The sequence below is a fragment of the Rhinopithecus roxellana genome, chromosome 3 (assembly GCF_007565055.1).
Source record: "Rhinopithecus roxellana isolate Shanxi Qingling chromosome 3, ASM756505v1, whole genome shotgun sequence".
In the NCBI taxonomy this organism is placed as follows: domain Eukaryota; kingdom Metazoa; phylum Chordata; class Mammalia; order Primates; family Cercopithecidae; genus Rhinopithecus; species Rhinopithecus roxellana.
The window spans coordinates 23,988,881-24,014,790 of record NC_044551.1 but is presented as its reverse complement, the minus strand read 5'-3'; the positions used below and the strand labels follow the sequence as shown (position 1 = coordinate 24,014,790).

Below are 25,910 nucleotides of genomic sequence, written 5' to 3'. Positions count from 1 at the left end.
TTTTAAAGGAGGCATAAATGAGGAGTGATAAATGAAAAGGTAATGAGTCTTGCTATTTAAAATAAGTGGAAAACAAATGGTCATTTGATTAATGTTTTATAAGTAATAATTATAAAATGAAGAAGCAAATTTCTCTAAAGTCTAGTGCCTATTGTAATTGGAAATCACTAAATGACATTTTATATTAGTTTTTAATTAGTTGCTAATTTTAGCAAAAAGGTAATAAAGACTATGCTGAGTAAAGTTTTGAAAATAATTTTATCACTAAAAAGCTAAGTAGTTAAAATCATAAATTCTAAATTACAAAATGAATTTTCAAAATAAAATGTATTTTGATAGAGTAGAAGAATTTCTTGTCTTCTGCACAATATTTAAAAATTAAAGTTCTCAAATTACGCCTTCACTTATAATCTAGAAAATGCTTAGGATACCTAATAAGAATTTAAAGTACATACCATCTTGGATTTCCCCTTTGCATTGAGCCAGATATATTACTTCAATCCATGCAGCAGGAAGATGCACATGCTTCCCAGAGCCCAAGGTTTTGAGACCCAATTTTCTCTGTTATGAGGAAGCATGAAAAAGACAAATCAAAATGTACATCTTTTTATATATTTATTAATTTTTAACTCTTAATTGTGTTCCAAAAGTCATTCTATGAAGCTAATGCTCGGTGACCAGAGTTGTATACAATTTTATATTTTTGCTTTTATTACTCAAATTTTTGGAGATTTTATGCAAACTGTATTAGTGTTAAGATGTAAAAAATGTTGATACTATAAGTAATGTCATTAGCTATTTGCTGAAAATAATTCTCATTTTTTACTTTCTAGTGATTACTTCCAATTTTTCCCCAAGAGAATGCATTTTTTTTTTATTTTATGAGGAAAAACACTGAAGAAATGTGATAAAACAGAAGCGAGTTTGATGCCAGTTTGCTGGAAAACCCTGGTTACTTCATTGTTGATGTGCAGAAGTTAATGAACATGAGGGAGATGATCAGGATTGCTCCACTTCCCTTATTGTGCCCACTCCTGGGACTGTTGCAGGGAACACTCATTCAATTGGAGAAAAGTTCACTGGTGAATGCACCTCCTGCCACCTGTCTGCATATACACTTATCAAAAGTATACTCTTTTTCTAATCAAATTTTTTCAAAATGTTCAAATATATGGGCAGCCGTGAACTGGAAAATAACAACCACTACAACACCACAAAAAAGGTGGTGCACCAGTTTTAATTTATGCACGTTTTGTGCAGCTTTTATTTAATGAATTATTCATATCAAAGCAAAATATGTATGTTATTTCTCTGTAAAATTTAAACTGAATCCAATGTAGAAAAGGAAAAGCAAGGACTTACTTTACTTCCTGTTCTGTTTTGATATCTATTTGTAAATTTGTAAAAAATCTATTTGTAATGTCATATTCTCAAAGAATATATTTTTCACAATTCAGGTGAAGAATAGTTTGTTACAGAGAAAGAACAGAGTACTTCATGCATATATATAAAGGTTTAGACAGGCCTTTTTCTCCTTTGAGATACAGCATATCTCAATTAACTTTTTAAGAAAAAATAGAATTTTCATAATCAAAAATTTATTTGCCAGACTTAACATTTCGCTACGGGCTCCTGGACTGGTATATTTCCACAAAATTTTACAGGAGCTTTTATTATTTGGTTATAAGCTTTAACTTTAATTTGCATTAATATTTTAACTATCCCTACTTATAATTAAAGAAAGATGTATTCTTATTTTTTCTTACAATATTTTAGAATGTGTAATCATGTACCAACTAGAAAAGGAAGTTAACATGCTGAACAATCCAATGATATGCCATTACCTTACATCTGAGAATGATTTTTCTAGCTAGTTCCAACAATTCTTCCTTCTCTTTGGAATTTTGTGTTTGATTGAATCTCAAGATGAATTCTTTTGTGATTGAAAATGTTGGCCTAAATAAAACATTGAAAAATTAATATTCAAAAATTATAGCTATCATTTCCAAATTTCAATTAATCAACTTCCAGTGGCTATGTATAACTATATTCTAGAAAAAAATACTTTCTTAATAAAACTGTTTCACACAAAAAAATCAGTAAAAGATATATGCAAGCCTCCTGGATTGATCCTGTCATACTATTAGATTGAGAAACATAATTCCCATTGTTAAAGACCTTTGTGGCCCCTGAGAAAAAGTTTCTGAGATGACTGCTAGAAGTCTTGTTGGTATAAGCCTTCTTCAGATAAAATCCAGCATGGCTTCAATTATGTTGAAGGCTGATTTATCTCCTCACATAAATCAGCATTGACTCATTTAAGCTAAACTTTTACTCCTTCTATGCAAGTGGAATCAGCCCAAACATAGTTGGATTTGAGGGAGCAAAGGAAGAAAGAAGTATAAGTATAAAGCAAGGTCAAAGAGGTAGCAAGTAGCCATATTAACTACATGAAATGGGAGACTACTGTAGGGTTTGAGGAGAGGCGTGGCATGATTTAACTTGAGCTTTAACCAAATTTCTCCAATGCTATATTAAGAATTAGCATGTAGGGAGGTGGGATGTAGCAAAAGGGGGAGCTTACATGTAGTTAGGTGAGATGTAGTAGTAGCTTGGATCAGGATTATAGAATATAACCAAGGAGAAGAGTTTAGATAATGGATATGTCTTGACTTCAGCTCCAACCAGACTGGCCAATGAATTAGAAATTAGGCATGAGAGAAAGAAAGAAGTCGTGATTTAAATGAGTAACTAGAGGGACTGAATTGCTATTTACTAAGATAGGGAAAACTGTTAGAGGAGTGGATGTGGGGTGAAGATAGAGAATAATTTTAGTATTGGACGTGTTATGTTTGAGATCATCATGGCCATCCAAGTGGAGATGGAGTGTAAGCAGTTGGATATATGAGTTTGAATTTCAGGGAAAATTCAGACAAGATATATCAGTATTTGAGTCATCAGCATACATATGGAATTTAAAGTCTTATGAATTAAATGGATCCCATAGGGAAAATATAGAGAGAGTATATGAGAATTTCAAAGAGAAGTAGGACAAATAAGTTGAAGGCATAGGTGCAAGAGAATAGGTGAAGTGATAATAAGGATGTACCACAAAATTGAAGATGGACATGGGATCAAAGTGGTATCAAAGGAATAGTGAACAGTAGAATCAATGAACTTTGTTTTTGTGAAGTAAAATTATTGTTGGAGTCATGCTATTAGAAAGAATAATCTGAAAAAATAAAACATTTTAAATTACTGCATTTACTGAAATAGAATTTACTAAATGTGTTGCTCTCTGAGATAAAGAAAAAAATGAATAGAAATCAGATTTTGTCCCTGAGTAATTCACAGTCCTACTGGGGAGACAGATCTACTAAAAATAACAACAGTGCCACATGATCACAGGCTGAACAGAGGTAATGATAAGGTGTTCTGTAAACTGGAATCAAATATAAGATATCCCAGAACAGAGCAATTAATGAAATAATCAACCCTTTAACTGCTATTTTTTAAATGGGCAGTTAAATACCAATCTTAAAATAAGCATTTATCAATTTATTTACTAAGAATTTATTGACAGTCTTCTACATATCAGGAACTAAGTTTTGCATTGGGGATATAGTAGCAAAAAAGACAAATAATCCAGCCTTAATGGAGCTTGCAGTACAATAGAGGAAGTGTTCAGGTGTTAGAATATACAAAGTCTGTGAAAATTGGGCATTTTGAAATAAGTAACCTCATCTTTGATTTCCTGATTTTCATTCCATTCTTGCTTTTGAAGATATTTGGTGAGCACTGGCTGAAAACTGTTTCTCAGTAGTCATCTGGGATAACATATTTTTGATCTGTGTGAACCTACTCTACATAAAGTGTCCAAAATAGCTTTAATCTTCTCATTTGCATGAAGAGTTTGGAAGTTAAAAAAGACAGCCCCTTCATCCATTTAATTTTTACAATATCATTAGGAATTATGTTTTTTAAAATATGAAAATAACTGTGCTGTTTTTAATAACCCAAACATTCAGAGATGCATAATGAAAAAGTTAATAGATTGCTTCCCAACACTACTGCCTCCAATTTGAACTGTCAAGATTAATAGCCAAGATTAATGACTTATTGTATATCTTTACATACCTTTCTCAGTGCTCACAAACCAACCAACCTATGTATACACTTTACAAAAACTTCTGGGATGCAGCAAAAGCAGTAATAAGAGAAAAGTTTATAACAATAAATACTCACATTACACGGAGAAATAACTGGAAAAAAAAACAGCTTAACTTTATACCTCAAGGAACTATAAAAAGAATAATCCTAAAGTTTGCAGAAAGAAGGAAATAACAGATATAAGAGTAGAAATAAATTAAAGAATGAAAAACTAAAAATCATCAAAACCAAGAGTTATTTTCTTGAAAAAAAATAAACAAAATTGAAAAACCATTAGCTAGAATAATCAAGAAAAAAGAGAGAAGTCAAATAAATAAAATCAGAAATGAAAGTGAAAACATTATAACAGATGCCTCAGAAACATAAGAAACTATTATGACCAATTATATACCAACAAATTGGATAACCTAGAATGAATAAATTCCTAGAAATTTACAAGCTACCAAAACTGAATCAAGATAAAATAGAAAGGCTAAACACACCAACAGAAAAACAAGATTAGATTAGTAAAGAAAAACCTCCCAACAAAGAAAAGCCCAGGACCAGGTGGTTTCATGGTTGAATTCAACCAAACATTCAAAGATGAATTACTACCAACTATCTTAAACTCTTGCAAAAAATACAAGTAGGAACACTTCCAAACTCATTTTATGAGGCCAGCATCAACTTGATACTGAAACTATACAAAGACACTACAAGTAAAGAAAACTATAGGCCAAAATCCCTAGTGAACGTCAATGCAAAAATCATAAATAAAATACTAGCAAAGTAAATATAATAACAAATTAAAACAATTATACACCATGACCAAGTGAGATTTATCCCTGGAGTACAAGAATGGTTCAACATACAAAAATAAATCAGTGTAATATACCATATTACTAAAAAAAAAAAAAAAAAAGGTCATCTCAACAGAGAAAAAACATTTGCCAAAGTTTAACTTCCATTCATAATTACAATTCTCAAGAAAACAGGTGTAAAAAGAATTTACTTCAATTTACTTTACACGATAAAGACCATCATATCAAAAACCCACAGCCAATATCATAATCAATGAAAGAAAATGGAAAACTTTGCCTCTAAGACACAATACAAGACAAGGATGTCCCTTTCTACACTTCTTTTCATCATAGTACTGCAAGTCTTAGCCAGAACAATTAAATAAGAAAAAATAAATAAAAGGCATCCAAATTGGAAAAGAAGAAAATTATCTCTTCTTGCAAATGACATATATATAGACATTCCTAGATAATCCACAAAAATCTCTTAGAACTAATAAATGAATTCAATAAAGTTGCAGGATAAAAAAGGGAACATACAACAATCAGTAACATTTCTATATATAAACAATGAACTATCCAAAAAAGGAAATGGAGAAAACAATCCCATTTATAATAGCAACGAAACTAATAACATACTAAGGAGCAAACTTATCAAAGAGGTGAAAGACCTGTACACTGAAAACTATAAAACATTGATAAAGCAATTTACAGAAAACACAGAAAAAAAGACCTATAAAAACAAAGAAGATATAGAAAGACATCCTGTGTTCATGGATTGGAAAACTCAGTATTGTTTAAATGTCCATATTACCCAAAGAGATCTACAGACTCAATTCAATTTCTATCAATCCCAATAGCATTCTTTACAGAAATAATAATAACATTCATATGGAACCATAAAGACCTTGAATAGCCAAAACAATCTTATGCAAGATGAACAAAGATGGAGGCATCACATTTCCTGACTTCAAAATATTACAAAGCCACAGCAATTAAACCAACATGGTACTGGCATAAAAAAAGACCTAAAAGCCAATAGAGGAGAATTGAAAATCCAGAAATAAATCCATATATCTACAGTCAACTGATCTTTGACATGGGTTGAAAGAATACACAATGAGGAAAGGATAGTCTCTGAATATCCACATGCAGAAGAATGTAATTAGACCCTTATCCCACACGACATACAAAAATCAATTCAAAATGACTTAAAGACTTAAATGTAAGACCAGAAACTGTAAAACTACGAAAAGAATGCATAGGGAATATGCTTCTTGATATTGGTCTTCACAATAATTTCTCGGCTATGAACCCAAAAGCAAAACTAGACAAGTGGGATTGCATCAAACTAAAAATCTTGTGCACAGTATAAAAACAATCAACAGAGTGAACAGGTAATCTATGGATTGATAGAAAATACTTGCAAACCATGTATCTGAGAAGGTGCTAATATCCAGAATATATAAGAAACCAAAATCAATAGCCAAAAACAAATGACCTGATTTAAAAATGTACAGAGGACCCGAATTGATATTTCTTAAAAGAACACATACAGATGGCCAACAGGCATGTGAAAAGGTTTTGTGTTTTTTTCTTCTTTTCTTCTTCTTCTTTTTTTTTTTTTTGTCTTTTTCAACTATTTTAAATGATCAGCATTTAAAATAATATTTTACTATGGTATACTGGAAGTATAAGTTGTATAGAGACTTCCAGAGAGTTATAATTCATTTTATGCATTTTTTGCAAATTTGTCTACAAAAAAGTGTAAAGTGCACAATAACAACATTGACTTTGTGTGCAAGCATTGTATGTGTACAAAAAAAGGCTAGAACTTTCTCAGTAAATGAAGACATGTCCTTTTTGTACAGCTGCATTTGTGAAAGATAAAATACATTGAGATCTTGGTTCTTTTAGGTTACTGCGCATGTGGTGTTGACCCATCACAGTTTGTGCCAATCTTGTCAAGACTTACGTTGTTCATCAAAGAATGTCAGATGACCACAGTTATAAATTTGGGTGGACACAATTACCAACCACAGTAATATGCACTTACACATGTCCTTTTGTCCAATTTTTATGAATATGGTTTGTCACTCATAACCGTTATACCTATGCAGTGGTCATTAATATACTTCTTTATGTTTGCAAAAATAGGTATGTTATTATTGCTTATTTTGTGTAAAGTGGTCTATGAAGTTTTTTGTCATATTTCTATATGTTTCACATATAAATCTTTTAAAAATGTAAATAAATATCACTTAAAGAATTTTCAAAATATTTCCCAGAATTATATTTTTGGGATTTTCATCTTTCCAGATTACAACAGTCAGCTCCTGAAGTTCAATTGATCTTAATATGCAGAATATAGATGTACTTCAACAAATCCAATAATTCCTTTATTGATTGACATTTCACATTACTTCCTATAAAATGTTAGTTGTGCTAACCAATGCAGTAATAGTAATCATCATCATAAAAAGAGCCTTACACTGACCTGACATTCAACAGGTGTACTTCTGTTTTATCAACCCTCACACTATATCTATAGTTGAATATTTTGGTTACCACCTCTGCTTATAAATACATTATACATATGATTACTTTATTACTATAAGACTGCATCTTCCAAAAACTGAATTAGAAAGTATAAGAGAATGAAAAGACAAAATTTTAAGTGGTAGAACAAATTTTCAACATGTAATTGATAAAGGGCTCATATACAAAAGATACAAAGAACTCCCAATAAATAGAAACATGGAGAAAAGTCTTAAAAAGGTAATTCACAAACGAAGAAATCCAAGTGGCCAATAAATATGGAAATAATCAAGATAATAAATAGGGAAATCCAAATTAAAACCAAAATTAGATGCTACTTCACATTCACCAGAAGGGTTAACACTTAAAAGAATGCCAATACCAGAAACTGAAGAGAATATGGAGTAATAGATATTCTCACAAACTGCGTTTGGTTGTGTAAATTGGTAAAACCACCAACTGGAAAACAGTTGGATGTTTTCTATCAAGATGATTCAAGACAGACATACAAACTAACTTAGCAATATCACAACTTGATATATGTACAACAGAAATATGTCCTATGTACCAGGGAATATGTCTAAGAATGGTCCCAGCAACATTTTTCATAGGGGATATAACATGGAATCAAACAACATTCTATCTTGTGAACCAAAATGTATGGTATGTCTGTGAATAAAGGGTGAAGCAAAATGTTCTTTCTTTTTATAATGCATAAATTTGAGCTTGGGTTATTTTCTAATTCCATTCCCCTAAGAACATAGGAAAAGTAGATGTCAGCTGTGTTACTGGGACCACCACTTACGGTAAAAAAAAAAAAAAACAAAAAAAAAAACAAAAAAAAAAAACCTCCTGATTGACACATTATACCTAGACTGCTAATAAACTATAAATACCTTATTAGGAGAAACTTTAGGCTCTCCTAAGCGCATGTTCTTTGCAGGACTTTTTAAGTCATTGATTCCAGTTTGGGACAAAGGATTCTAAGGTTATCTGTCTATTATACTCAGCTCTCTAAGTCTCACATTCTTACACGCACAGTCATTTGGAGTAGCTACAGAAGACTAGCTCCCATTTCTGTTCTGTTGAGAACTCTTTCAGAAGGTAAACAGTCACTGATGTGCTGGCATGCTGTTCCCTGTGCTGCATCCTGCTAAGTGAGGTCAGCAGTTAGTGTGGCCTTTAATAATCATATTAGTCTGTCTAGTTAAGCTTGAAGACCCAAAGGTAAGTATTCAATGTTAAGGGAATAAAAATAAACAAACTGCAACAATATAGATGATCTTACAAACATACAGCTAATCCAGACACAAAAGAATATACTCCACAATATTACATTTATATAAAGCATAAAACTAAAGAAAATGAAAATTTGGGAGAGTAAAAAAAATTAAGGAGAGAAGACTTTTTAATTGGTTTATATGTTGATGAAGACAGCACTAGGATTTCTTTATATAAAAGGGTTACACAAAAAGTTTCTGAAAATTATTTTATTTCTTCACCTGGTGAATACACAAGTATTTGATTTATAATAATTCATTAATCATTATATTTATGTTCATATAGTCTTCTGTATGTGTGTTAGCATTTCACAGCAAAAAAATTGAGTGTTTATACTTTTAATTACGAGTATGCACACATTTAATTATAGCAGATTAAAAAAATACTTTCCAAAAATATTCTAGTCGTTCGTATTCTAGTAAAGCATGTACCAGTAAAGCACAAAACTCCCATTTTTCCACATCCTCACCAGAAGGATATCAGTTGTTTTGATAATCACATTTGATTGATGCAGGTATTTCCTTATGGTTTAAAGTTTGTGTTTCCCTAACTACTAGCATTCCTGAGAATCTTTTCCAGTATGAAGGGCCTTACATTCATTTTTATAATGCCTATTCTGTGGCATGCATTTTATATATTTGCTCACTTTTTACTTATTAAGCTTTTTTGTCTTTTATTAAAAAATCAATGTGTGGCAATATAGTTACATTGGTTATGTACACCATCCCAGGAGCCAGACTTCCTGCGGTTTGAATCTGACTTTGTCCTTTAATATATTTTTAAACTTCAGTAGTTTATTATGCCTTAATTTCTTTGTCTGTAAAATGGAAAATAAATATAAATATTTCATGAGTTGCTTTGAAAGTTAAATGAATTAATGCATGTACTGTACTTAGAAGAGTGTCTGGTATATGCTAAATATTTAATTAATGGTAACTGGTACTGTTATCATTAAAATTTTGCAAATGTATATTGTAGGTATTTCTATTTCAATATAATATTTATATGTTTTCATTGTTATGATAACTGTAGTCATAAATTAAAATTGTATATTTAGATATGATTTTATTTTCCTTTATAATGTCTGGGATTTCTCATTTAGATTATTTCTATCTCTCCAATAGTATACAAATAGAAATCTAAATTTTCTTCTAATAAATGATTATACTTCTATTTTTAACCTATTCAGAATTTCAAAATGTTGAGAAATAGAAATTGATACAAATGAACTGCTTATAGTGACTTCCTTCCAAAGAGTACAGTAAGCCAAAGGGAGGAGGAAAAATAGTCACTCTTAGTAAAAAAACAAGGAACACTGCTCCAGCCAGGTGATCAAAGTCAACATCAGCAGTGATAAATTGTTTTGATTCTATGTACCTCTGATGTGATGTGATGAGAATGGTGCTTAACCTCAGGTCTCTCTCACAGAAACCCCAGTATAATCATGAGAAAAACATCAGAAAAATTCCAACAGGAGAACATTCTACAAAATGCCTGACCAGTACTCTTCAAAATTGTCAAGGTCATTAAAAACAAAGTCTGAGAAACTGTCCCAGCCTAGAAGAGCCAAAGGAGACATGACAACTAAATGTAATGTAGTGTCCTGTATGAGATCCTGGAACAGAAAAAAGGAAATTAGGTAAAAACTAGAAAAATATGAATAAAATATGGCCCTTGATAGTCATGTATTAACATTGTTCAATATTGTGTCAAATGTACCATACTAATGTAGGATGTTAGCAATAGGAGAAACAGAGTGCAGGGTATATGGAAACTCTGCACTATCTTCTTATATATCTAAAACTGTTCTAAACAGTAAATGTATTTTACAAAAAGAAATGTTGACAAATAAACAATGGAAGGTGATAAAAAATCACTTCAAGATACAGCTTATCAGTCATCTGCTAATTTATTGATTGATTCTATATTAAGTATCTGCTGTGAGTCAAGCACTCTGCTAGGCAAGAGGACACAAAACAGAAGTGAATGGAAACCTGATATGCAGTCACTTGTCTCATGGGTGTTATATTGTTTTGAGAGAGAACATACATCCAATAAACAAGAACACCATATATCAACATGGTGATTTCTGAAAGTGATCCGTGCTGTGAAAATTTAACTAGAGTGATGTGGAAGAGAATATCGGGAAAGATGAGACTGCATGGGGCAGTCAGGGAACATCTTGAGGGAGAGACATTTGAGTTGAAATGAGAAAGAGATAGAAAGCAAGAGACAGAAAACAAAAGACTTAGAAAAAGAAGAGTGGGGGAGGGAAGGAAGGAAGGAAGGGAGGGAGGGAGGGAGGGAGGGAGGGAGGGAAGGAGGGAGGGAAAGAACAGAGAAGAAAGAGGTTAAGAGATCAAGGAGCAGGCTGGGGACAAGTTCTCTCAGGGTATTTAAACCATGGGGTAGAGTTTGTATTTTACTCTGGATGTAATGGAAAGATATTACAGGACTAAAATTGGAGCATGACACAATTTTATTAACATTCTTAAAACATTACTGAGACTGCTCCTCAGAGAACAAGGGGGTGAGAGCAGAAACAGGGGCACCAGCAGGAATGTGTGGCAGAATGACACGAATTCAAGCATGTTCACTTGGTTATGGGGTGGGGCAAGTGATGGAGGCAGTGGAAATGAAGAAACTGTGCTTTAGGTCACATAATTACAAAGGGCCAGAAACTCACCTCAAGTTTACCTCTAAAGCCTACAAAAATCTGCCCCATAATGTAATATTAATGTACCTCCCTTATATTCCTTGATGTAACTTTAGTTGCTTAAGTTTCTTTCTACTGTTGTATATAGAATTTGCTTAACGAAAATTTGGTGTTTGCTTTACATATACTGCTTGAAATGTATAAAATGTACTTTGTTTTACAAGAAGAAATAGGTTGACAGAGTTTAAGTATCACACTCAAAGTTATATCTTGAAAGTAAACTGAGCCAAATTTGAAATGAACTGTCTGACTCAAAGTCTTTGCATTTGGCTGTCTTTCTAAGATCCCTAAGAATGATTCATAGTATAATAATGTGCAATTCATTCTTCTTTTAAAATAATAGTAAATTCAATTCAATTAGATGTTCTCATTACCAACCACAGACAACCCCCAAGCACACAAAACACACACACTATCCAGGGTTTCAAATACAAATTAAAATTACATTTTCTGAAATTAGATAGTTTATCTCAGCTTTTTCATAGGCTGTAGGAAAAATATAGTTATGTCATTTTATTTCTAAAGCAAAATGCAGGCTTAGGATGAAAATAATATCTAATTCAATTTCTATGCTCAAACTACATTGTATAATAATTTTAGCTTTGTCAAACATTTGTCAGTATGGATTATGGCTTGTATTACATCATTGAAAACATGGAAAGCTAATTATTTTTAACTTTCTATATAAATCCTGAGTCCTTTAATTGGTCTCCTACAGATCATGTTAAATATTTAGTGAGAAATAAACATAGCTATTTTAACCAATTCCTGCCCATCACAATAGACATTATTGTAAAAATTAAAACTTATTTAGTGACATATATAACACATGGTAAGAAGCAAAGGGAAACTTTTATAAAGTAAATACAGGCATTTCAAACAACAGACTTAAGCTTCAGGCATTCCAATATCTCTGAAATATCAAAGGATTTCACAAAGATAATCTAGTCTAAATATGTAAGAGCAGTCCTGTGGAACAGACAGTAAATAAAGATCATTCTAATTTTATTTATAAAATATTTATAGTGATGTCTCCTGGTTAAATAGGCACTCCATCCAAACTGACTGTATTTACATTATCTGTGAATTCAGAACTTTTTTTAGGTGACGATTCATTTGTTCAATGACTATTTAATGAAAGCCACCTACATACAAAATATTTTGCTAGATACCATGACTGCTAGAAGAGAACTCAGGTCTGGCCTCAGGAAGTTCCCATTCTGGGAGGGAAGTGAGACACTTCACAGTGATGCAACATAAGAAGATGTTCTTTAAAAAAGAAATAAAACTCTGTGGGAGTTTAGAAGTAGAGATCATGATTCTAGCACTCCCATGTCCTATAATCTTTGCTGAATCACTTAATCTGTGGGAGCTACAATTTTCCATCTGTAGAAATAGTGAAAAGATCTTGCAGAATTTTGGAAAGCATCAAATCAAGTCACACAGCCTAGTTCCTGGCATATATTCAGTGCTAGAAAACTGTTAGTTATAAGCATTACTCTTTTTGGTGAGATTCAGAAAAAGCTTCTTTGTGGAAATAGCAGGTGAGCCTTGAAGACTAGGCAGGAGCTGGAAAGGACAGAATAGCAGCTGTCCCTTCAAAGTTCTTTCTCTGCTTTTTCCTGGGCACATGATCACCCAGAATTTAGAGATTAGGTGGAGGTCAAGCTAAATCGGGTTAAAATTGATCTAGCTAAATCAATAGGGCTTGATGAATAATGGAATTTGAGAAAAGAAATCATGATGCCAAGCACACAGATAAACTCAATGTTTTTGGCCCACATGACTGGAAGTAGGAAGATGACATCAAGAGAATTGGATGGGAGGAATCTGAGCAGATGATCTGTGCCATTCTGGACATAGGATGATTTACCTATGAGACATCCAAGTGGAAAGGTTTATAATCCAAAAGGACTTGTAAGTCAAGCATTAGGAATTGGATAAGATCTGGAAATAAAGATTTCAGATTCACCTACATATCAGTGATGATCAAAGTCTTAAAATTTCAAGAGGAAGAATACTAAGGAAAAAAATAATCAATCAAAGGAAAGTTTTTGTTTGGTAAATCCCAGAGTTAGGAAGCAAGAGGGAAAAAATAAACAATAAATATAAGAGGAGATTCAGGAAAGTACTACAATGGAATTCAGATGTATATATAATATGGGGTGCAAATTCCTTCTCTGAAAAGTGTTCATTTTTAACAGTCTCTGCTGCACTGGGGCCTAAGTTCTATATTAGTCCATATGACTTCATGTACCCTGGCCATTGCTGATTTTGTCACAGTAGACATCTGATGCCAGCTGGGCCAATTCAATTCTCTAAGGATTTTAAATAAAACAATACTTTAATTGGTTGAGGTTAGAACTGAAAGGTTCTAGAGCCAAAACCTGTGGCTTTTGCTGACAGCTTTTTCAAGACAGCAAATAACAAAGCACCTCCAATTTCAGACAGCTGCATGTTCACCATTTTAGCCCCCCATCAACGTTTGCCAAATGATTTACTGATGTAAATCTAGAGTTTTTATCCTTTTCAAGTTTATCGTAGTGTACATGTAGACTGTATCTGCCAAGCTGGCCGTTTTATCTCCATGTGTGTTAAGAGTACTGAATGAGGGGAAAAGGCCTAGCTATACTTTCTGCTCTCAAGTTCCACAACACAGCCTTATATCCTTATGTTAATTGTTTTTTTTTTTCGCTTGAATTAGTTTGATTGTGTGCCTGTTTCATACAAACAAGTATCCTAGACTGAGATATCAAAGAATACATTAAAGATAAAGACAATGATGGCAAATGTACATCCACAGAAATATCAAGACTAAATACAAAAAGAAAACCATTAGAGTTAATATTTTAAAAGTCAGTGGAGATATTTTTAATTGAACTTTTTATTTATAACTGACATCTAATAATTGTACATATTTATGGGATAAAATGTGATGTTTCAGTGCATGTGTACATAGCTTAATGATAAAATTGGGGTAATTGCCATATACATCACTTTCAATATTTATCTTTTCTTTGTGGTGACAACATTGAAAGCCACCTCATCCCAGCTAGAATGGCTATTATCAAAAGTAACAAATAGAAGAAAAGAGAACTCATACATTGTTGGTGGGAATGTAAGTTAGTACAGCCATAATGAGTAACATATGGAGGTTTCTCAAAAAACTAAAAATAGAACTGCCATATAATCCAGCAATCCCATTACTGGGTATATATCCAAAGAAAATGTAATCAGTATGTGGAAGAGACATCTGTACACCCATGTTTATTGCAGCACTATTCACAGTAACCAAGATATAGAATCAACCTATATGCCCATCTAATGATGAATGGATATATATCTGTGTGTGTGTGTGTGTGTGTGTGTGTGTGTGTGTGTGTGTGTGTGTGTAGTGGAATACTATAAAGTCATAAAACAGAATGAAATCTTGTCATTTGCAATAACATGAATGAACCTGGATAACACTATGTCACTATGTTAAAGCACAGAAGGCTAAACACCACATGATCTCACTCATATGTGGAATCTTAAAAAGCTTATTTCATAGACTTAGAGAGTAGAATTGTTGTTACCAGAGGCTGGGGAGGGTCGAGGTTGGGGGGAACTGGGAGAGGTTGGTCAATGGGTACAAAGTTACAGTTAAGAAGAATTTGTTTTGGTGTTCTATTACACAGTAGGGTGACTATAGTAAATAACAATGTACTGAATATTTCAAGATAACTAGAAGAAAAGATTTAGAATGTTGTCACCACAAAGAAATAATACATGTTTAAAGTAGTAGAGATCTTTAAGACAGCAATTTCATTATAGAAAAACAGAATCCAGATTTTAGGGTGCTAATCAATATATGGATTAAAAAAAGAAAAATATTAAATATTGACTACTCTTTTGATAAGTTTGGTACTATGAAAAGGTAAAAAAAAAAACTTCAAATAACAATTAATATGGTTTCTCCTAAGTATCAGAAGTACCAGAAGAATGAAAGGAAGGCCTGCTCCTTTTGGTGTGTATATTACGTTTGAATGTTTGAGGAATTCAGGGACAGATTTAATAATATAAAGGGCATAAATAAAGAGCAGGTGATGTGAACACCTGCAGAAATTTATTCTATGAATACCTTCCCTGAATTCGTCATTTCTGACTCACTGGTTTGGGGTCTGGGCTTTTGAGTCAGACACTGGAAATATCGTCTGTCATCCTGATGCCCGTGTGATTGATTACAGCATCATCACATTATAGATATCCAAAGGCTTTATGGTATGAAACCAGAAATACAGTCCTCATTTCATTTCTAAAAATATCTATGGTTTTATATGTTCTTTTACTGCCTTTATGTTTCTTTAGATTTTACGTTTCTGTTTCAATCTTAGCAACTGTCTTAAGCTTTGAAATGCAAGCCCTCCTTCTTAGTAGCTACAAATAAAGAGAACCCTAAACAGATTAGGGGAGAAGGGACTGTTGATACCCACCGAATTTTGAGCAGACAGCCATTTAGAAGAAAATTGAAGGCTGAAAATGTTTTCAAGAGTAAAATCCTACTTCCTTTTCTAAATGATTGCTTTTATACTTGGAAACATTCTATTCAGCATTTGGTAACAGTCATTATCTTTTCAAGGTTGTCCGTAAGAAGCCCACTTAGAAATAACTAAGCTTCTCAAGTGTAATGTCATCTCTTGTGAAATGTAATTATTAATCCCAAAGAGGGTTAATTGGTAGGCAGAGGCAACAATACCCAACTTTATGTATTTAACTACCAAAGATGGAAAAACTGCCTGCATCATATGGCTTAAAAAAAAAAAAAAGAGCTTCAAAGTTTATCTTCGTCATTAGCCAGTGAAAGTAAAAGTAAATGAGTCTGATAGATTCATCTTAAAACCATGGATACAAATTTCTTTTTGACAATGGGTTAATCTTCCACTGAAGCCACAACAAAAGGTTTGATGAAAGCAAGGACATCACTTCTTGGGGAAGAGCTCACCAGAAATGTAAGGCAACAATACCTCAAACAAGGAAATGGAATAGAACCCTAGACATACTTATTTTCTTCCCATAATATGTGTTTTTGCCAGAGAACTCTGTATATCAGCTAGTTCGAGTAGAGATACAGGTGTTAGGAAAGGAGTCAAGTCTGAGTGACCAAAGTAGGTGTCAGTGGATAAATTATTAATAATAATAATAATAATAATTGTAGTATAGTTTCCTTTAGGATTATCTGCATAAAGTATGTAGTATCTTGCAAGATCCCCTCTTCCTAACCTCAGGAAGCCACACAGAAGGCTACCTTGGCGTCTAGCAGAAAAAGAATGAGAATGGAAAAGAAAAAGAACTGTTGCTGAGAAGATTGGTCCTGACCCAGATTTACACCCTAGACAAACATAGATTGTTGGCCAAGAAAACTCAGGGAGTGAATTTAGTTTCAGTTGTCCCAGGCTGGTACACTTACAGGTGCCTGGCAGAGAAGCTAATGCAAAGATTCTCTGGAGGAGGACGCATTTATCCTAGTTCTCAAAAAACATGCAGAAATATTTTCCATCCAAAGGAAAGTGAATAATGACAAGATACAAGGAAAAATACGGCAGAAATGAGAACAAGCAGAAACAACAAACCTACTAAGACTCCAGTCACTGAAATAATCAGACACATATTATAAAATTATCATGCTTATCCCACCACATGCTTAAAAAGATCTGCAGGGAACCCGAAATGTTAAGTCTACATAACAGATTTGAGGAAAACTAAATAAATTAATAGAATGTAAGATATAATTTTTTAATTCAATGGATACAATTGAGAATGGGAAAATTAGTCACATGAAAGACAAATCACAGATCAGAATCAATTGTTCAAAATACAGTAGAAAGTGATAAAAATTTGGAAAATTGAGAAGAAAGAATAAAAGATGTAACAGATTTAATGAGATGATCTCATACACATATATTCAATAGTCTCAGAAAGAGAGAAAAGAAAAAATGTGGTTGTCAATGCAATATATGTATAAACAATACCAAATAATTTTTCAGGAATGATGAAAGAAAGATACATCCACAGATTCAAAAAGTTCCATCAAATCTAAGTAAGATAATTTTTAACATTATATTCTGACACATCAGAATAAAACTGAAGAAAACAGAAGACAATAAGAAACTTAAAATTGCCAGGTTTGGGGGAAGGAAGCCAAAATAATCTTAAAGAAATGACATTAAAATTTCAGCTAACTTCTCAACAGCAATAATGGAAACTGTAAGATAGTGAAATGATACCAACAATGTTCTAGAGGAAAAAAAAAAATAAAAGTAATAATTACTCAAAGATATTTTATATTCAGTTTTAAACATTTTTCAAGAATAAGAATAAAAAATATATTCAGACAAATAAAAGATATATTCAGAGATTTTTGTTGTTGACAGTAGGGAAAATTCAAAATATCTTACAGCAGGTAAATGATAAACAAGTCCAGAAAGGAGGCCTAAGAAGAAAGAAGAGTTAAAAAGCAATGAAAATGGTAAACAGGAAATAAAATAAAAAGAACACTGATTACTTAAAATGGTAATAAACTTTAGTGGAGATAAATTATAAAACACATAAGGTAGAATACCAGATAAAGTTTGAGAAAAAATATTATACTTTTTAAATACAAACATACTTAGATTTACCTTTTGCTTTATTATTTTTTATTTTTCATGATTGTGGATACATAGTTGTACATATTTATGAGATATATGTGATATTTTGATACAAACATACAATATTTAATGATCAAATCAGGGTTAATTATAATATCCATCACCTCTAGCATTTATCATTTATTTGTGTTAGGAATATTGCAATATCACTTTTTTAGTAATTTTGAAATATACAATAAATTGTTGTTAAGTATAGTCACCCTATTATGCTCTTAAACACTAGATCTTATTCCTTCTATTTAACTATGTTGTCCCCATTAACCAACCTCTCTTCTTCCCCACCTCTTCAATCTTCCCAGCTTCTGGTAACCATCATTCTACTCTCTACCTTTATGAGATCAATTTATTTTAGCACACACATATGAGTGACAACAGCGGTTATTTTTCTGTGCCTGAATTATTTTACTTAACATAATGTCTTCCTGTTCCACCAATGTTGTTGCAAGTGACAGGATTTGATTCTTTTATGGTTTAATAATATTCCATTGTGTATATATATCACATTTTCTTTATCGATTTATCATGCATGGAAACTTAGATTGATTCCACATCTTGGCTATTGTGACTAATGCTACAATTAATATGAGAGGACAGATATCTCTTTTATTGTTTCTTTTTTTGAGGTAGGGTCTTGCTCTGTGGCCCAGGCTGAAGTGCAGTGCTGCAGTCTTTGCTCACTGCAATCTCTACCTCCAGGTCTCAAGTAATCCCCCCACCTCAGCTTCCTGGGTAGCTGGGACTACAAGTGCACACCAACATGCCTGGCTGATTTTTTTTTTTTTTTTTTTTTTTTTGTATTTAGCTAATACGGGGTTTCACCGTGTTAGCTAGGATGGTCTCGATCTCCTGACCTCGTGATCTGCCCACCTCGGCCTCCCAAAGTGCTGGGATTACAGACGTGAGCCACGGCGCCCAGCCGCCTGGCTGATATTTGTAATTTTTGTAGAGGCGGGTTTTGTCTTGTTACTCAGACTGATCTCAAACTCCTGGGCTCAAGCAATCCACTCAACTGGGCCTCCCAAAGTGCTGGGATAACGGGTGCCCAGCACACCACCATGCCCAGCCCAGATAGCTCTTTAATCTGCTAATTTCCCTTCTTTTGGACACATATCCCACAGTGGGATTATGGGATGATATGACAATTCTATTTTTGGTTTTCTGAGGAACCTCCATACTGTTTTCCATAATGGTTAGGCTAATTTACATTCCCACCAACCGTGTAGGAGCATTCCTCTTTCTCCATATCCTCACCAGCATCCATTACTGTCTTTCTAATAAACGCCAGTTTAGTTGGGGTGAGATAATATATCACTGTGGGTTCAGTTTACATTTCTCTGATGATTAGTGATTTTGAGAATTTTTTCATATATCTGTTGGCCATTTGTATGTCTTTTTTTTTTTTTTTTTTTTTTTTGAGACAGAGTCTTGCTCTGTTGCCCAGGCTGGAGTGCAGTGGTGATCTCGGCTCACTGCAAGCTCTGCCTCCCAGGTTCACACCATTATCCTGCCTCAGCCTCCCAAGTAGCTGGGACTACAGGCGCCCGCCACCATGCCCGGCTAATTTTTTGTATTTTTAGTAGAGACAGGGTTTCACGGTGTTCGCCAGGATGGTCTCTATCTCCTGACCTCATGGTCCGCCCGCCTCGACCTCCCACAGTACTGGGATTACAGGTGTGAGCCACCGCGCCCAGCTTGTATGTCTTTTTTTGAGAAATGTCTACTCAGATCTGTTCCACCTGTTTCAATTAGATGATTTGGGATATTGTTATTAGGGTGTTTGAATTCCTTATATATTCTGGTTAATAGTCCCTTGTCAGTCAAATGTTTAGAATATTCCTTTTAAGTCAATATGGAGACAAAAATATTCAGAATTAATAAGGAAATTTAGCAATATTTGTGTGTGTAAAATCAATATTAAAAATTTACTTATTTCTTCTGGTAAAAAAAGTTAGAAAATACAAATTTTAGAAATCTATATATGCATTTAATTTATATATGGCATCAAAAATACTAAATACATAGAAATAAATCTAACAATGCCTCTGTGAACAATACTGCTATGAGAATGATGGATAATACCCATATGAAAAAAGAAGTAAAACTGTATTGAGAAAATTTTATAAATAACTAAATAAATGAAGAGATATACCATGTTTATAAAGTAGAATATGGTTATGATAAAGATGTTTTCTCCCCAAATTGATCTATAGATTCTGAAAAATCCAATTAAAAACTCCCTGCAATTTTTTGAAAAGAAAAATTATGACAAGCTGGTTTCAAAATTAATGTGCAAGATACCACTGAAGAAAAACAAGTTTGGAAAAGTCTATCATATTGACTATTAAGTGTTATTACCAAACCATAGTAATTAAGGCAGTGTGATGTTGGTGTGGAATTAGACAAATGGGCCAGTGAAGCAGAATATAGAGCAGATAAGCCTATCAATTACATGTGAACACATGAGTTATACAATAATTGTACTACAGAAATAGTGGAGAAAGGATTTTTTCCTTTTGTGGTATTGATGAATTGACTATGCACATTTTAAAAAGAAAATCAGACTTGTATTTAATATTATTTATAAAAATTTCCACATAGATTACAGACATGAAAGAGAAAACAATAAGGTTTTTAGAAAATAATATACAAGACTATCTACATGCTCTTGTGGTTGGGAAAGATTTTTTTAACCAAAATACAGAAAAAAAAAGGCTAATCCTAAAAGATTGAGATATCTGATTTTATAAAAATTACTATGTTCTAGTCACTAAATTTTATATACATATCCTTCGACCCAGCAATTCCACTCATAAGTCTGTAAATTAAGATGTATGTCATGGTGCCCATACGGGAATGTATGAAACATTGTTCATAATAACCATAAACTGAAAATAATTGAAATGTCCAAAATTAACAGAATTAATGGATAATTTGCAGTATGTTAATAAAATGCAACAGTGAAATGAAAAACAAGCAATAAAAATGATATAGCTACACTCAACAACATTAATGAATCTTAAAAACATAATAACTATAACAATTTTTAAGACTTCCATATAAGTAAAGGCACAACTAAAACAAAGTTAAAGGATAAGGCATACCTTGGGAGAATTTACAATAAATATTTAATAATACCAACATATTAATAAGAACAAGACAACACATAGAAGTAATTCTAACAGCAACAAACATAAAAAGATAGTCACATAGTTATTAGGGAATCTTAAAAATCTTAAAAAGTGACATTATAAGTGTCACTTTTGACCTATTATATTGTCAAAAATTAAGAAATCTAAGATAATACCCATATAAAAATAAAAACACTAAAACTGTATTGAGAAAATTTTTATAAATAAATGAAGAGATATGCCATGTTTCTAAATTATAATATGGTTATGATAAAGATGTTAAGTCTCCCCAAACTGATCTGTTAGGTGTTGGTGAAGACAAGGGGAAGTGATACTCTCATACTCTTATAGACTGGGGAAGGAAATATGTGTCTGTGTGTGTGTGTGTACATGTGTGTGTGTGTGTGTATTTTTTTTTTTTCAGATACTTTTGGAGACCCATAGAAAGCACCAAGTAAATTTTTTAAAATAACAAATCAAAAATTATACTTAGCTGGGCACAATGGCTCACATCTATAACCCAGAATTTTTGGAGGCTGAGGGGTGAGGACCATTTGAGGTCAGGAGTTTGAAACTAGCCTCAGCAACGAAGCAAATTCCATCTCTACAAAAAAAAACTTTTTTCTTTATCCAGGTATGGTTACATGTGCCTGTGATTCTAGCTACTCCAGAAGCTGAAGCAGGAGGCTCTCTTGAGCCCAGGAATTCGAGGTTGCAGTGAGCTATGATTGTGCCACTGCACTCCAGCCTGGGACATAGAGCAAGACTCTGTCTGTAAAAATAAAAATATAAAAAAAAAGAAACACTTGCACACATACACAAGGAGAAATATGCAATGATTGTCACTATGGCATTGATTTTGTTGTCAAAAATTTGGAAAATAATAAATAAGGAAAATTTATTATATTAGAATTTCTCAGCCATTAAAATGGAGAAAATACATAATTATCCATATGGATTAAAGTTAAAATGTAGCATTTTTAAAAAAACTAAGTCACAGATAAATGTATTAGGTAGAATTACATTAATAAATGTGAAAAATACAATTTCATATTCATGTATATTAAAGTAGAAAAATGAACTGGAATGATATATGCCACAATTACTATAGTTGAAAGCACACAGGGTTAAACAGCTGAAACTGTAGTTCTTGAAGTATTCTTTATTCAAGAAAAGTATTTTAAACAAATGTAACAATATGTGTCTCAGGCTACTGGGGCTTCTATAACAAAACAGTGTAAACTGGGTGACTTAAACATTTTATTTCTTCATGTTCCAGAAGCTGGGAAATCCAAGATAGGGTGCCAGCATGGGCTGGTATTGGTGAGGGCTATGTTCTTGGCTTGCAGACAGTTGCCTTCTTGCTGCACCCTCACACAGAGGAGAGAGTAAGTGCTGGCAGCTCTTCCTTTTCTTGTAAAGACACTAATCCCATCATGAGAACTCCACCATCATGACCTCATCTATGCCCAACTACCTCCCAAAGGCCACACTTCCTAATACCATCAAATTGCGTTACAATTTCACTTTGTTAACTCCAGGGCTTTTCAAATTTGTTTAAATGAAGAAACTAAACCCCTCCTTTTTAGCATAATATCTATTACTACCTGGTTTGCTATGAGATCATACTCTCTTCTTTGTGAATTGCAGTGGCTATAATACACATTAAGGTTGGGACTTCAACATATGAATTGTGTGGGGACACACACATTCAGCCCATAACAATACGCCAACATCTTAAATTCTATTGCATGTATGCCATTATACTTTTCTAAGTTTTCAGCAAGTTCTTAAAACTTAAAAATCACGCACAATTTTTAAGAAATTTTAATCTATTAACAACACATTTTGATCTAGCAAGTTATTTTTCCTAATAAAAATTTGGACATTGAACAGAAATTAATAATACTTAAAACGTGTTCCATGAGTTCATTCTGATGAAGCAGGTTGTATAGGTAGTGGTGGCAAGGCTAGCTCTGTCTCTGTATTAGTCCATTCTCACACTGCTACAGAGATACCACTTGAGACTGGGTAATTTATAAACAAAAGAGGTTTAATTGACTCACAGTTCCGCATGGCTGGGGAGGCCTCAGGAGATTTACAATCATGGCAGAATGGGAAGGGGAAGCAAGGCACCTCTTACATGGTGGCAGGAGAGAGTGCGAAGGAGGAAGCACCAGACACTTACCAACCAATCAGATTGCATGAGGACTCACTATCATGAGAACAGCCAAGGGGAAATCCATCCCTGTGATCAATCACCCCCCACCAGGTCCCTCATTTGACACATAGGGATTATAATTCAAGATGATATTTGAATGGGGACACAGAGCCAAACTGTATCAGTCCCCCTAATGCGGACTTATACTATACATGAGCATATTTTAAAACTGAGCCAGGCACAGTGGCTCATGCCTGTAATTCCAACATTTTGGGAGGAAAAGGAGTGCCGATCACTTGAGGCCAGGAGTTCAAGACCAGACTGGGCAACAAAGCATGACCCCATCTCCACAAAAAAAAAAAAAAAAAAAAAAAAAAATTAAAAATTAGCCAGCCATACTGGCTAAAATTCGGAGGCTGAGCAACTGGAGGATCACTTGAGCCCAGGATTATAGTAAGCTATAGGTTATAGTAAGGTTATAGTAAGCTATAATCATGCCACTGCACTCCAGCCTGGGTGACCCTGTCTCTAAAAATAAATAAATAAATAAATAAATAAATAAATAAATAAATAAATAAATAAACAAATAAAAAAGTTGAGAACTTTTGGAGTAAAGAAAACAATTGCACTTTGTTAAATCCAGGGCTTTTGAAATTTGTTTAAACGAAGAATCTAACCTGCTCCTTTCTAGCATAGTATGTTACTATCTCGTAGGCTGAAAAAGATTATACTCCATTCTTGGTGAATTGTGGTATCAGTAATACACCTTTGATATAATCAGTTTAATCATTGTATACTAATTTCTGTTTCAATTTTTTCTTATAAACATTTCTATTGTATTCTACTATTCAGATACATTTAATTGACTTGATTATTATAAAGCATTTGCTATTTTCAATTTTTAAATTAATTAAAACTACTCTGAACATTTTAATACAAATTATTTTTCCACTGTTTACCTATATCCTACTAGTAACAGAATGATCTAGTCATGGTGTGTATGTTTAGGTCCTGTTGCTTTTTATTTGTAGCATCCTTCACCATTTAGATGCACTGACCAGTTTTACATATTTCTTCAGCATATTATGTTTATATGACTAATAGCAAAACCATTCACTTTTTTAATGATATACTTTGAATTTTATTTTCTTCTCTGTAGGATTCTAGGTGGATAATAACTTTTCCTGCCACTTTTTTTTACAGTATGGATCACTATGGTATTGGGACAAGGATACCACAGAAAACAACTAGAAAAAGTACATTATTTGTGACTGTAAAGTCTTTGTGAAAGTTCTTTTAACAAACAATGAGTGCTCTTGCACTCCTTGTAGAAACTTTATCCCAAGGAAATAATTTGAAATATTTCAAAATAGAAAAACATTCTATTTTGTTTAAATTTGAAATATCAAAGATCTTAGAACTAAATAGAATACTTCATGATACAGGAGTTATCAAATATTTTCTCATGCAATCTATGCATTATTATGACAAATTAAGAAAACATATGAGTATAGATAATTATTTCAAACAAAAAGTATAGAATTCAAAATTTTAGAAAGCATATAATTATAATAACTAAGGCTATTAAAAAACAGTAAACTTTAAAATTTTAATCTTTGGTTAGAGAACTATGGGTGAATTTTTATTTTTCACAGTTTTCCACATTTTCTAAATTCTCTACAATACATATGGGTCCTATAATTATTTTCTAGCTTACCTTGATTTATGACTCCTTTCTCCACTTAAATGTTGAAAATTTAATTTCCAGATCTCTTCATGATAAGGCGAAGATATGCCTCCATATGTATTAATCATAGGTGATTTGTTAACAGGCATATTCACCAATCATAAATTCTAAAAGGAATATTAAATGTATGTTAGCATACAAATGTACTCATAGTAGCAAACAATATGTTACGCAAATTCATTATTTTTGGAAAAGAATAGCAAGAACTAAAGTTAGGCTTAAGAATAATTCTATACTAAGGAAGAATTTAAATAAATAAGAAAACTATAAGGATATTACGGAAATAAGTACAAAAAGCTACTATTATAAGTGTATCCATCCATATATCTAGTCTTTATTATGCTTTGGCAGTTTCATCAGCAAAATCATTGAAAGAACAGCATGGCACGGTAGCTAAGAGAATAGGCTATACAACCAGACTAAGTGCTCTGTGCCGCAGTTTCCTCACTTGTAAAATGAGAATAGTATTTCCTCATAGAGTTCCTGTGAGAAATAAATAGTTCAATATATGTAAATTGCTTAAATTGAGCCTAGTATATAGGAAACTTTATGTAATCGCTTGTGATCATATCACTGTTGTCTGTTCTTTAAAGTTTCTTGTAAACTCCTTTTCATGTCTCCTGTCTTTTTGTCATTTAGATAGTGCTTTCTCTGCTTGTTTTTACACCCAGAAATTTTTTCCTTTTGATTCATATCTGAGTATA

The 25,910-nt window shown here is 32.8% G+C and overlaps 1 protein-coding gene across 1 annotated transcript in view; it reads right to left on the bottom strand.

Annotated features, from left to right (window-relative positions):
• TMEM232 (transmembrane protein 232) overlaps positions 1 to 25,314 on the bottom strand; it is a 247,190-nt gene extending 221,876 nt beyond the window's left edge. The window contains exons 1-3 of the mRNA XM_030927320.1: positions 25,177 to 25,314; positions 1,845 to 1,956; positions 456 to 561 (exon numbers count right to left, since the gene is read on the bottom strand). Of these exons, the coding sequence (XP_030783180.1) occupies positions 456 to 561; positions 1,845 to 1,956; positions 25,177 to 25,295 (337 nt within the window). The 5' untranslated portion in view covers positions 25,296 to 25,314. The remainder of the gene's footprint in view (positions 1 to 455; positions 562 to 1,844; positions 1,957 to 25,176) is intronic.
• Between the last annotated feature and the right edge of the window lie 596 nt (positions 25,315 to 25,910).